Raw genomic sequence first — 14,848 nt, forward strand, 5'->3', positions numbered from 1 at the left:
TATTATCTGGCATTACAAGGGCTTGGATTAGCTGAAAAACTGATTTTTTGTTTAGGGCCCAAAAAATGTTTCTTCCTAAGTCCCCAAAAATCCATAAAATAGCACTGAGCATACAAAGAAGCACTCTACTTATTAGCAGATGAAGTAGACAAGTCATTTGCGGTTATTTACAAGAAATTCCTGCTAAGCCAGTGCATAGTATCTCTAAGACACTCATCACTAGAGGCCTGGTTAATTTGGTGGTATTTATTGCATCTGACAAACTCCGATTCGTCAGAGTCTGATTTTATCAACAGCTGTAATAAATATCACACCAATTACCGTAAAAAGAACACGAGGCGGAACACCTACCGTTCAGGTAACAAACAGAATGAACACGTTCCACCTACATGTGTTACTTACATAGACAGGGAAGGGTATTTCTTTTGAGAAGTACTGAAAATGCACCGTTCTGGTATTTTCAAATGTTTAACGGGACCCGGATATTTTTAGGTAGTTAGGAGTAGTGTTAATGGATCCATTAAACCCCTCCCCCGCACCCCACTGCCTGAGTCTCGCGGAGTACACACACATCTGCGCAGCAGGCGCGCTGACCCGCTGCGCTGACTCGCAGGACTGCCTTGCTTACTCCAGGTGAGCCGTCTGGCCCCTCCTCCCGGGAGAGCAGGAAGAGGCTGTCTCCCGCTCACTCCCTCCTCCCTTGATTTTAGTGCTCGGCCTCTGACTGCAAGTGTAGTGAAACCTCCCCCGGCCCCGGAACTCCTTCCCCCATGGATCCTCGGCGCTGGGGGCTGCTGCTGGCGCTTCAATCTCTAGGTAAGGGGGTTTATGGGTCTGCCCCCGTCGTTCTGGGATTCCTGGACTTAAGAGGGACGCACTGGAGGCTGGGGGGAGGGGGGGGCGAGAGAGAAGAGGGTGAAAGCAGACCCGAGACGGCATCTGTCTCTAACAAACCACACCTAGCCATTAACAGGCCCCGCGTAATTGGCTGGGCCCCTTTAAGACCGACTTTCACATGCACACACCTCGGACTCGATCTATCGCGTTCCGGGCTCACAGCTTCCACCTGACTTGAGTATCTCCCGCTGACATTACACTAGTGTTTGCCTTGCGGTCTTTCAGATAAACTGGACTGTATGGGACTGACTCCGCCTCAGCCCTATTTAACTTTCAGAAGTCGCAGCCAAACCTGACGTAAATGATTTAGGCACCATAGTGGGTTCGTAGCCCGGCACCTTGAGTGACAACTTAAGTCAATCACTTCTTTTTGAAACCAACAGCGCGTTGCATTTTGGGACTTGTAGTTAAAACTCTAAGCGAGGGCCGAACATTCCAGGTTGAAAGGGTGGGCGCCGCACAGACAGTGGGGCTCTTCGCAGTTGGCAGCCTCTATGGCTCAGCCCCACTCGTTTCAGCCAAAAGCTACGCGCATCTGCTAGCTATGGGAGTCTCAGGGTTCCTGGCTGGCCCCTTTCTGCTGGCAGGCTCCATCATTTTGCTTTACATCACTGCCCCATATCCGGCGGATTGACTTGACCTCTGCTCTTCCGAGCTGTACAGTGCACCCGACTCTTCCCTCCACTGCCGCTCTAGTTCCGAGGCGAGCGCTGCCTCTCCTGATCTCCACGTACCCCGGGGCACCCCGGACAGGTTCTTGGCGTGAGAAAGGCGCCTCGTGGTGGGAGTCTGCAGAACAGGTATGGGTGTGGGTGTGGGAAAGGTGTTCAGGTTACCAACTGCACACCTTCCCGCCCCTTACTGTGGGTTCGCAAGTTCCTCCAGATGTGTTATTAGTACTCAGCGAAGTACACATTTATTCCTTTTGAAAAACATAAGGTTCTTCTTCGTAGCAATAGCTGCCAAGTGGTCCTGCGTTACTCCCGATACCTCCAGACAGACCCCGCTGTTTTAGTCAACAACTGGAAGTGACTGACTCCTCCCTAGCGCTACCGACCTGACTTGCGATGGAACTTGACCCAGCTCCATCGCCCCTTTAGCACTTAATCTGACAGTCTGGGGGTGCGTTCAGTTTAACCAAGCTGCTTGCTTTGCACGTCAATAGAGCTAAGTTGGCTCCACTGATGGGTTTAAGTACTCACTGGTGTCTGCTGCTGAACACTGCTGACACTCTGACCTCCGCTGTGCTGTGCGAGGAGGAAGAGCCCTTGTTGTGGAAAAAGGACAGCGCTTGGTTTTTGAAGGCGCTACGGAGCTGAGCTTTGCAGTATCTGTGACATCCTTGAGTACTGCTCGCGTTTCCCGCTTCGCGGGAAACACTCGCTGTTCTTTGCTGGTCGGCGGACTTACAAGCGGACTTCAGGACCCATAATTCTACTAGTCCTGCAGCACCGCCCTGACACGCCCCCCTCACCTGGTGATAATTGACCAGCAGGAACGCGCATCGCGGGACGCGCGCGGGCGACGCCGGGCTAAGTCCGGGCAAAGGGCGGGCCCTCTGTGGCCCTCAGTGACCGAGGTAGGCCGGGCTGGGCCCGGTCCTTTACATTTTTGTTATCACCTCTTTGATCTTGTGTCCACTTGAGTAGGTGGGTGAGTTGACTCGTGTACTGTTATTGCTATACTGCACTCCGGTCCTACTTGGCCAGGGGCTGACGTCATTCCAGACTTTTATCCGTTTTATATTTCTACATTTCTCGTTTAATTTTATCACTGTGGAAAATGTCTAAAATTCTACGATCAGGAAGGGTAGTGGGAGAAAAACCTGGCCGAAAATTAACTACCACCCGCACAAGAAACAAATCAGTGAACAACCCACCGTTGAAAGGCCAATGCCAGTTATCTGAACTCTGGGATCTATCTGGTTTAAAAAAATCCAAATTTGCGACTCCAGAAAAACCAGATACTAATGCCCTGGAATTACATTTACCAGCTACTATAGATCCCCAACCACCCCAGGTACAGCAGGGGGCCCCCCAATCTATGGTAGGGGGGGTCTCCCTTACGGGACTCCACAGAGGGGAAGCTGACGATTGTAAGTGATCCAGTGCACATACCATCGATCCCTCAATCACCCATGAATGACAGGCCGGGGGGTGACTTGTCTGCATTATCCATTGATCTGGAACTATGGGGACGCTACGTAAGCCCAGCTAAAGTGGAATCTTTGGAGCAGTTTAAAGTTCCGGGGGGTGCCACCCCTTCTGGGTTACTGCTGTATAGTAGCACCCCTTCGTTAAACAGACATGAAATATCTGACTTGTTAAACACCTCCAAGAGCCCCGATCTTAATTTCCTGGATAATTGTTGCACTGTGGAAGCACGAGAAAAGCCGATCTCTGAGTCCATGATCGCGCTGGAACAACTCCTAGCTTCAATCTTACTGCTTCTAGGGAAATTCGTAGGCAGCTCGGACTGTATTCTTGAATCAGTCACTCAAATTCTAAAGACATTGCTGCAGAAATCGCCGGATATGAGTAAGGCTTCTCCCCCCAAGTCTGCACATTATGTATCTGAGGGGAAATCCAGAGATACTAGAGGGGAACTAGATAGGAAAAATGAAGTGCCTTCTATGGATCCTCATAAGGATATGCCCCGTACTGCAGCTACTAACTGTATCAAAAATGTAGTCCTAGAGATAGAGGAGGAGGATAAAGCTTCGTCTGGCCCTAAAACGGTCCAGGAGTTATTTCCTATCTTTGTACCTGAGTGCGGAAAAGAACCCCTGGCCGACAAACTTTAGGTCAATGAAGAAAAGGGAAAAAAGAATAAACAAAAAATTAATAAAGCCAGCAAGAGGAAACCAATACGAAAATACAGAAAGAAGAAGCAGCGGAGGATTATTTTCCAAAAGTTCACTGAGGCAAGGGAGAATGTTATAAGGAATGGGGAACCCTTATCTACTTCCCTAAAGGTGGACATTGACGTGAACTTAACTGCTTTAACCACTGCAGAGGAGGAAAATGAACAATGTAGTCTGCTTACGCAGGAAGATACACCGCAAAGAGGGGGTTCTCTCCCAGGCTCTCCTTCTCGGAGTGCACTGGGAGAACCAATCTCTTATCCATCTGGGACTTTAAATCCTTTGGCCCCCCCCTTTGCTGTAACACTTGATCCTGAGAACTCTTGTCCTCCGGCCCGTTCTGTAAATATTCTTAAGGCCCCTGTGGATGTGCGGGTATTAGATTTTGTTCCATTATTTGATACTGACCTTTTGTTAAACAGAGCTTGGCTTCTCAAACGTTTCAGTGAGGCTGAAAGTCTCTATCATATTCAGTCTAGAGACATAGAATTGGTGTCTCTGTTGGGTGGAAGTCGGGTTTTGAGTATACGGGTGAAATTTTATTCGCCTATTATAACAAATTTGATACTAGAACAAGCTGAAAATTTTCAGCGTTTAGGTATTGATATTCTCCCTATCTCCAACCCAGGCAAGCCAAATCTTTTATGTAAGCAGGGGTTAGGGGGTGGTGAGCAAAACGGGGTAACCTCTCCCCTGAGAGACCTGAAAATTTGGGTTTCCAGGGGAAAACGCTCAGTGTCGCACGTGAAGCCACTTCCACTAATTGAGAATTCCTCACTCATAGATGATGATAACCGGTGGAATTGGCTCCATAGTGCATTATCAACAAAAACGAAGGATAACCCCAAATTGTTTCACCATCTTTAACACCGCATTAAATATAATTTCCTGGAATGCGGCCGGATTCCACAGCAGCCCAGAGAAACTTGCTTTTTTATCTACTCTGGAGGCTGATATATTGTGCATTCAGGAAACATGGTGCATTGATAGGTTAACTCCTTTAAAAGATTTTTATGTTCTGGAAGTGCCAGCTGTGCCCTCTAAGAAAGGGCATGCTAGGGGGGGGATCGCCTGCTTATTGTCAAATAAATTTCAATGGAGATTCTCCCATTATATTGATTCCAGTAGACTTTTCCACACAATAACACTAGAAAATTTGTTCCATGATGGTATAAAATATCCCATGGTAATTTTTAACGTATATATACCACCAGAGGAGTGTTTTAATGATAATTTGCAGCGGGTTCTCCAGTATATGGAACAGATAAAAAATTCCCCTCCTTTCCCTGTAATTTTGCTTGTAGGTGATTTGAATTGCAAAATTTCAAATGCTAGTCTAAAACTTTTCAGGAATAAAGTTAAGGAAGAGGTACATTTTATCCCCCAGACGCTTTTTCCGGAAAACCTGATGACAAATAAAAGAGGGAAGATTCTGTTAAAAGAACTAGCGATTGGGGATGGTATTATCTTAAATGGAAGATTTCCATCTGACGTCCCCGCTAATTATACTCACAAATCCCCCTTTGGGTCGTCAATTTTGGACTATGCTATTGCCGACTATGGCCTGTTTCCTCAGATTCTTGACCTAAAGATTATACCCACGACACTCAGCGACCACAGTATATTGTTATTAACAGTGTCCTTAAACTCTTTGAATACGGCGTCTTGGTCGCTAAATGGCAATGAGGCTACCTTCCATACCACCTCTGGAAGGTGCTTCTGGAACAGTGCCGCCATTAATGGGGTGCAGGACCTATTGGCCAATACCCTTAGGGTAATAAATGAGTGGAATGGCAGCGAATTAGTTTGTTTTGAAGAATTTATGCGAAAGATTTTATTGCACGCAAATAAAACTGTCCCCACTAGGAAAGGAGAGGTAGTCCCTATGACATTGCGTAATCTGAATAGGGAATTAAATAAACTAATCCGCGAACAGTATGTGGAAAGGGTCCTGGAACGTGGGAAAGATATCGCTAGGTTAAAAAGAAAGAGAAGCAGACTTAAGCTCAAAATTAAAAAGGATAGGGAGGACGAAATATGGATTAAACTGAGGGAATCTGCTGCACATGGTAACATTAAAGACTTTTGGGCAATAATTGGGAAAGGATGTGGCACACGCCATTCCCCTATTCCCATTCCTATCCCAGAAGAACTATGGTCCTCTCATATCCGAGAGCTCTATGCAGGGAACGGGACCACAGGTATGGATAACTTCATGTATGCTGCCCCTGAAGACCTGGTTTTCTTTCCCTCTGAGAAAGAAATCGAGACGGCTATAAAAAATATGCGACCCTCTGGGGCCATGGGACCGGATGAGCTTCCGATGACGGTCCTTAAACAAGATCCCTTAAGCTGGAGTAAAATCTTGTACCCCTTGTTTAGGGCGTGCCATCTTTCCAAATGTGTTCCTGCTTCTTGGAGAGGAAGCATTTTGGTCCCTATCTTTAAAAAGGGTACAAGGGATAGCCCCAGTAATTACCGCCTGATTGCGCTCCTCGACTCCATCGGAAAGGTCTTTGCGAAATGTCTCCTTAGTTCTCTCTCTGATTGGGTCGAGGAGCGCAATATTCTGCCGTTGGAACAGACTGGTTTCCGAAGGGAGCATGGCACGCTGGACAACCTGACTGCCCTTCAGGTGATCACAGATAAATATGTCCAGGTGAGAGGGGGAGTTGTATACGCCGCCTTCATTGATTTCTCCACGGCGTTCGATAAAGTAGATCGTGGAACGCTGTGGAGAAAATTGGCGGCGCTGGGTGCCCCTACTCCCCTGTTGGAATTGGTGCGTGCCCTGCACACTGAGACCTGGTGCAGGGTATTAATGGCGGGCGAAAGGGGCCTTTCGGCCAAAATACCATCTCAGAATGGCCTTAAACAAGGCTGCTTACTGGCACCCCTTTTGTTTTCCTTATATACAACGGACCTCCCCGCTGCTGTGTCTGCCAGTGAGGGGATTGCACCGATGATAGGAGGGGCGCCAATATCCTGTCTGATGTATGCCGACGATATTTTGTTGCTTGACTTGACCCCCACTGGTCTTGCAAACCGGCTACAGGCTCTCCAGGCCTTCGCTGGGGAGCATCACATGAAGATCAATATTAATAAAAGTAAAGTGATGTGCATAGCTGGTAAGAAGAAGTGCCGCTCGACAAATTTTGGTTGGGCTATTGGAGGGCATAGATTGGAGGTCGTAACTTGTTATACCTTTTTGGGGAAAATATTCTCGGCCAATATGAGCGAGAAACTCCATATAGAGCACTGCTCCCGCAAAGCTCTTGCCCATGGCAATGGGTTAAAGTCCCTATACCAGGCAACGGGGAAAAGACACTTTGCTAGCCTTCTAGAAGTGTTTAGAGCAAAAATCCCCGCAACTATCTTGTACGGTATAGAAATAATAGAGGTAAAAAACTGGGACTTTTGCCACAAGATTGAGGGGAAACTCTTAAGATCCCTCTCGACTCTTAACAATGCTTGCCCACTGGCCGCCTGCAGGCTGGATTTTGGACTCAGGAGTTCCTGGGTTCAGGGTCTGTGCGCCCTAATAAGATGGGTGGCCAGTTTGGCCAGAGCGAGAGATGGTACCCTGCGAGTTTTACTCAAAAACGAGCTATTGGGCAATTTTAAGGAGTTCTCTAAACTCGTAAGTAATTTTAGAAGGGCTGTGAAGATCCTTAAACTGGATGAAAGTGCTCTCTTCTCCTATTCTCCCACGCAGTTAAAGCATGTCCTTAAGGAGGCCTCGTGGGAGTTTTGTTTCCTTTCTGACAAAAAAACAGTTGGAGATAAAAGGAACGTGGAGCCGCTCATCTCCTCCTATAGGTTGAAACAGCCACAACCCTATGCCCTATGGAATCTACCACATGGGATACGTAGGTTTTGGTTTTTATTACGCTATGATTTAATCCCACTTAATATATTGCTGTCCAAATGGTATGGCACTTCTGCTTTGTGCAATTTATGTAAATTGAAGAACCAGGACTGTATGCATGTATTATTGATTTGTCCTATGTTACGTAATTTGCGCAACCGATGGCTTAAAGTAATTTGTCTCTGCCTCAGCATTGTCACTTTAAAAGATTTTCTTTATGCACTTTATTGCCCTCCAAACGAAATGTTCTGTGCGTATATTTTTAACTTTTTTAAAGGATTTTTAGCTATTTATTAATTTTACTGGAAAATTGTGTCTGCCCGGCCGTGTCGGATTGATTGTTTGCAGTATGGCTATTGCGGTTCGAATATTGTGCTTTTTAAACTCTTGTATTTTCTGTGATTGTGTTGTTTTGTATTGCATATGCTTATGTGGCCCTCTTTGAGAGCCAAAACATAATAAATAAATTTGAATTTGAATACTCACTGGTGAGCTCTGCTAAAACTCTTGTAGTTTCATCCTTCTGGGGTTGGTGAATGAAGACCATCATTTTATTGAAAATTACTCGTGGTATTACAAATTGCAGCTGTTTTTCAATCCCAGGTGGCGGCGGTCTCGGGGCGGTCGGTGTTTGTGTGGGTACTCAGCTCATGCCTGTCTCTCCTTTCTCCTTCTAGGCGCTCTGCTGGCTGCTGCCATTGAGGTCCACACCACGGGGGAGATGGAGGCTGCCAACGGGACCGACACCCGCCTCAAGTGCACCTTCACCTCCTCGGTGCCCGTCTCTGACAAGCTCTACGTGGAATGGACGTTCACCCCGGAGGGAGGGGGCGCAGGCGTGCCAGTGAGTGAATACCTGCTATGCGCGTGCTCTCGCTCATGTGTATGGCAGCCACTCTCCAGCACCTCACACTTCCTGTCCGAGCCCCGGGACACAGCTCTCTGGGCACACTGGTCTAAGGCTGTCCTCATGTCTGCCCTCCTACACGCAAGTTGTTCTTCGCTGTGGGTATTCCAGACAACCTTGTGTCTGACTATTCTGCCCCTTCTGTGCCACCCAGAGAAGCCCTCTTGATTATATCGGCATGTACTCTCCCCTGACTTCTGCACACAAGAACCCCCAGCCCTGGCACCCACTCCAACCCCCCTCTGTCCAACGTCTGACCCCAAGAAGCAGCACGTGAGACCTGTGGTCTGCACACGACTCCTGCTTCCAACTAAGACCAGTGCTTTAAATGGGCAGGTACCAGGGGCACAACTAGACCCAAACTTCGGGGGGGGGGGGGGGGGTTGGGCAGGGCTACCTCTCACAGCCAGGGCTGGCCCTTGCACTAGTCGCACACTGTGCAACAGTCTTTTTTGCCCCCCCCCCTTTCCTCCTTCTCTATGAATTCCCTCACCACCACTCGCCAACAATGCACCTCATCTCTCTATAGCACCTTTCTGACACTTCATTTTATTTTTAGTAGCGCTACTCATAGTTGACACACTCAATTCTGTGTTCTGCATGGTACACTTTCTTTGTATCGGGCACATTAACCCTCTGCGCTGTGTGGGTGGCAGAAGTGCCCATGTGAGTGCACGGTGAGCACTGCAACAGTGTGAGAGTAACGTAAGAGCAGTGACTGCAGGTTGTGTTAAATGACCATGTTAATTTGGGTGCGGATGTAAATGCAGAGTGGGACAAATTAATGCATGGTTAGTGATGGGCAGATTGAGCAGTGAGGGGGACAGGTTAATGAAGTGTCACATGAGTGCAGGGTGAGTAGAGTGCTCCTGTGACTGCAGGGTGAGGTACAGGGTGAACAGCACAAGTGCATTGTGAGTGCAAAGTGATCACTGTGAGTGTAGGGTGAGCGGGTGAATGGTGTGAGGGCATGTGATCAGTGTGAGAGCATTGTGATAGCTGTGAGTGCAGGGTGAGCGTGAAAGTGAAAGGGGAGTATGAGGAGTGAGTTGTCTGAATGTATGGTGCATTCCGAGACACTTGAAGTAACTCAGCTTGTTATTGATGGCTGCGTAGGGTTTAAGATCTAAGTTAAACTATTGCTATTATGTTATTAATAATGGATCTAGGGTGGAGGAAATAAATAATGTGCTGATCCTGCAACAAACCTTCAGTCATATGGTTAGGGTAGCCAGCTCACTATTTTGATGTCCCAGACGGTACAAAAAAATACAGTCACCAAAAACCGTATTTCCAGCACTTATCTGTGCATACTTCGAACTGCAAATATAAATAGAAAGCGCTTTTAATTGTGTTCTAGGGCTGCCTAAATGATCCATGACTAATAATTAAAGGGAACAAAGACAGAAAAGTCGCATTACAAATGAATACATGCTTTTTTATTTATAACACTGTTTGGTGTCCAGACAAGGTCTTTGCAGGCTCTTTAAAAACACATGGCATTTTTCTTTTGGCAACCCTGTTTTATATTCCTCTTAATGAAATGCATTCTCACGCTACTGCAGTAATGTAAGGAATAGGCAGAGTGGGTGCCCAGGGGGTACTGGAACCAGAAAAAAGACTAAGCCTTGGTAACCAGTTTACAAAGGTATGTAAATATGCAAATGGTCTTTAAAGACCTGTGAAAAACTTGGGCGTGCCAGAGATAAAACTCCAGACACTGCCAAGCCCACAGCAGCTGACCTGCAGCAGCATGGGCTAAGACACACGACTGAAGGGGCGGGGGGCGGGCGAGGAGGAGTGTCTAGGGGCTAGGGCTGATGCCCTTTTAGCCCTATGGGTGTTGCATGCCTGGCAGGTACTGTCTAGACTGAGTACCGGCACTTCTTTAATTTGAAAGGGAGAGTACCTGCACTTCTATTGCAATACATTTAATGGGAGAGTACTGGCACTTCTCAAGAGCAAATAGGTACTGTTGTTTTTGAGTACCAGTGCTTCTATATTTCCATTTAAATCGCTAAGACCAGCATTGCATTTCCTCTGTACTCTGTGGCAATGACACCCTCTTCCTCGAATTCTCTTATCAACATTATCTCTATCTCCGGCAGGATTCAGGGCCCTGGCTAGCGCTTGCCGACCCTATGCGAGGCTCACCAGTTTGGCCACTAGTTCAGGGCCTTTGCCACCTTCCTAGCATTTAGCGCTGGCTTGACAATAAAGCTATTATTGTTAACTAAACTTTAACACATACAGAGGATGGGCTTTGTCTGCTCCCGGATGGGTATTTGCCTCTTCCTTCTTAAGCTAGTGGCTGGGTTAGTACATCATTCCGCCTCATATTGACTGCACTGTAATGGATGTGGGACTATATTGCATGCCAAAGGTACGCGTAGACACAGCTTGGCAGCTGTGTAGCAAAATATTTCAAAATCGGTGAAGTAATTTTCTCTTGTTCGTTTTAATTCATGCCTGGTCGGTGTGGCATTCCACCTCATAAAAAGCACTTGGATTGTAATGTATAACGCACTAATTTACATCGTAAAAGTACACTAAATCACCAGAGTTTACAGTGTTTATCAGGTATATACATTGTATGCAGCAACTAAGTTATAGTTTGTGCTTTTACTACAGCCCTATTTTTGTAATGGTTTAGGACAGTGCTTAACAGTGAACTATAGAAGTGCAGGGACTTACTATTTAGAGTACCTGCTTGCTCCTGAGAGGTGCCAGTACTCCCCAGTTAAATGTATTGCAGCACTTCTGAAAAGTACTCTCACTTTCAAATTAAAAAAGTGCAGGTACTCGGTACCGGACAGTACTGCTCATTTAAAGCACTGGTTTAGGACTCCAAAAGCAGGCCAAACATGCTCAGTTTGCCAAGGCATGTTTCATGGAGTCACAACTTGGGGCAAAATATTTCCATTTTATTTGTCACGGCCTGATATGCTACTTTACTTCACCCTATCCAGATTAATGTCACTTTTTTTATACACAATATCTGCTTGTTTTCTTTCCCTAAAATAGTCTCTCCACTTTATTCTAAAAGTGGACAGACAGGATGGCATACAGGCTGCGTGTGTGCGAGTCACAACAACAGCTTCACGCTGTTCTTTATCTGCGTGCCTAGACCTGGCAGATTTATTTGTCAATTAAGGCACAAGTCCAGGCTTGTGGCCGCGACCAAACCCCAACATGGAACCTTTGCATAAGATGCTTCCTGAACTGCCCTGGGGGCTGTAGTTGCAAAAGCGTTGATGCCCGGACAGGGCGTGAACACAAGATGCAATATGAGCACATTGGCACTCCAATGCGGTACTCTCCTACCCTCCTTTGTGAATGAATGAATGAAAATGGATTTTTAGAGCGCAAATTGCTGCCCTAAGGCGTCCAAGCGCTAGAGGAACCAGATGGAAGTATGATTGAGGTTAGCAGACTGGGAGGAGGGGGGTGGAGCTGAGTTGTTAAGGAGATTTGAACAGATGTGTTTTTAATTGTTTGCGGAAGGAGGCGAGGTCAGGGTTGGATCTCAAATGATAAGGAAGGGAGTTCCAGATCTTAGAGGCGTTGAAGGCAAACATCCTTCCGCCTGATCTTGTCCTTTTAATTCTAGGGACTGTTGCCATAAAAGCCTGGCTAGAGCGCAAGTCTCTGCCTGGACGATATTGACTAACTAGGCTACACGTGATTTGGGGCCCCGAGTCCCAGAAGGCCTGGTGGACAATACACATTGCTTTGAAAGTGACTCTCTTACGCACTGGGAGCCAGTGTAGGCTGGTCAGTGCCTCACTGACTGAAGTTCTGCGAGGGATCTGCAGTAGAGTGCGGGCAGCACAGTTTTGTACTAGTTGTAGTCTCTACAATGTGTACTCTGGGGCACCCAGATAGAGGGCGTTGTTAGAGTCCAGTCGTGACTGTATTATGCCCTGTATGGCTGTTTGCTTTGCCTCCATTGGGAGCAAAGGAAGAACTTTCTTCAATGTCCTGAGTAGTCCAAAGCAGGTGGCGGAGAGCTTTGTGGCCTGAGTGTTAAGAGAGAGACTCCTGTCCAGCCATACCCCTAGGCTTTTGATGTTTTCTTTCGGAGCCGGGGGGGGGGCAAGACAGGTGGGCCATAATGAGTTGAAGAAGGTCGGATCAGCCGGGCCCAGGAGCATAAGCTCAGTTTTGTCACCGTTGAGCTTTAGTGATGACAGTCATCCAGGCCTTCACCTCCTCCAAGCATTTTGTTAGTCCACCTGAGAGTGGATGTTGAGCCTCCTGCGCTAGTGAGACCACCAGCTGGGTGTCGTCCGCATAGAAGATGATCTTAACTCCATACGGATGAACTACCTCAGCCAGTGGCCTCATGTAGATATTAAAAAGCGCGGGGCTTAAAGAGGAGCCCTGGGGGACTCCACACTTCAGGAGTATGCTGGAGGAGACTGTCTGTCCATCAAACACCTGGAACGACCTGTTGCTTAGGAAGGATTTTAACCAGAGCCAGGCCTTGTCCACAATGCCGACGCTCGAAAGACGGTTCAGTAAGGTGTTATGACTGACCGTGTCGAACGCCGCGCTGAGATCAAGGAGGATCACTGCCACTGATCCTCCTTGATCAAGAATTTTCCTGGACTCCTCAATGACTATTAGAAGGGCGGACTCTGTTCCATGCTTGGGTCTGAACCCTGAACCTACTCCCATGATTCCCAGCTGGGCCCAGGTGCTCTCGATCATAGGGTGACCAGATATTGAGAACCAAAAACCGGAACATTTTAGGAAAATAGAAGGACTGCAATTTTTCATCAAAAGAATGGTGCAGAATAACAGTTCTCTTCAACATAAGATCACTGAAAAGACATTAAGAAATTAAAATGTAATTTCAACAACCAACATCATACATATTAAACTGCTTACTTACAGCAGCTGCTCACTAGCACAGTTTTGTAACACCCAAAAAAGTGCCCCTCCATGTTTTCAGTCGACCCCCTCTAAAAACCGGGTCGTTAGTCAAAATTACCGAAATCTGCTGGGACAGTCGATGAAAAACCGGGACTCTCCGGGACGTCTGGTCCCCCTACTCCATCAGCTTAATTTTTCACCAGTGAAGCATGTGGCATCTCGAGCGCTCCCTTGTCACCTTGCAGCAGTTAAGTCACACCTGTTCTTCTAGATCTCGTTTTCCCCGTATTAGGTGTGGGTACTTCACCCAGGACTGTTTTATTAGCTCTGTCCATGACCCCTGTTAGAAGTGAGTAGTGTGATCAGAACTCCTACTTTCTAGATCTCAAGTTGTCCTATGTTGTTGGTGGCTAGTTTAATCGGACATTTTCTATACTTCTTATGATGATCATGTCTCCGGGGAATAGTTTTGCCAGATCTATGCTTTTTTATTGATCACAAATCGACTATGATCAGGTGTGAGAAGGTTGTGTTGTGTTCAGTGCTTTGAATGAGCCAGTACTGAGTACCAGCACATTTTTATTTTGAGGAGAGTACCTGCACTTCTCAATGGAAATGTATTGCGCTTCATTGGAGAGTACTGGCACTTCTAAGAAACAAGTAGGTACTCTGGTTACAGAGTACCTGCAATTCTAATTCCATTTCAAGCACTGGTTATGTTATATTGATTTGTATAGCGCATTAAACAACAGAGTGTATCCAAAGCCATATATCCATTTTCTAGACTTCAAATAGGTCCATGTCAGGTGCCAGATCAGAAAGACTTCGCTATTTGAAGAACCCAAGCTCTCCTATGTTAGACATGAGTATAGAATGGAGAAATGGCGACTTTTAGATCTCATGTTGACCAGTGTTTAACATAACCACTGTATTTGTAAAGCGCACGATTACCCTAAGGTGTCCTCGCGCTGAATAACAAATGTTTGTTACCCAACTCAATGGTACTCATTTTATTGACTCAAAATGGATGAAAGACTGAGTGGACCCGCCGGGATTTGAACCTGTGACGATGAGGTGAAACGCAGGCCCCTGCAGTGGATGCATTAGTATATAGGGCAAGATTGAGAACATAGAAGTCTCTTGATATAATTATTGATTATATGTGTGTGTGTTTTTTACGAGATGTGAAAAAATGTATCCAAAAAAAGTAAGCGAAAAAGAAATGAAATAAAAAAATATATTTTTGTAAGATATCAGTTGTGTTTTACATGAATTGATTATAGATCTATGGTTTGAGCGCTACACAGTCTATTTATAGCACTATGCCTGGTGCACCATTGTTTCCAAATTAGTCTACTGAGCCACCAGACCCAGCTTTTAGTGCTGATAGCTTCTCTATTTCTACAATACTGTGAAAAGCAAAACAAGTACCAGA

The 14,848-nt window shown here is 46.4% G+C and overlaps 1 protein-coding gene across 1 annotated transcript in view; it reads left to right on the forward strand.

Moving 5' to 3' along the window:
• Window positions 1–575: 575 nt before the first annotated feature.
• MPZL2 (myelin protein zero like 2) overlaps window positions 576–14,848 on the forward strand; it is a 139,835-nt gene continuing 125,562 nt past the window's right edge. Inside the window, exons 1-2 of the mRNA XM_086957005.1 lie at window positions 576–816; window positions 8,306–8,472. Coding sequence (XP_086813131.1) covers window positions 771–816; window positions 8,306–8,472 — 213 coding nt within the window. The 5' untranslated portion in view covers window positions 576–770. The remainder of the gene's footprint in view (window positions 817–8,305; window positions 8,473–14,848) is intronic.

This window comes from Lissotriton vulgaris, chromosome 2_1 (assembly GCF_964263255.1).
Source record: "Lissotriton vulgaris chromosome 2_1, aLisVul1.2, whole genome shotgun sequence".
Classification (NCBI taxonomy): Eukaryota; Metazoa; Chordata; class Amphibia; order Caudata; family Salamandridae; genus Lissotriton; species Lissotriton vulgaris.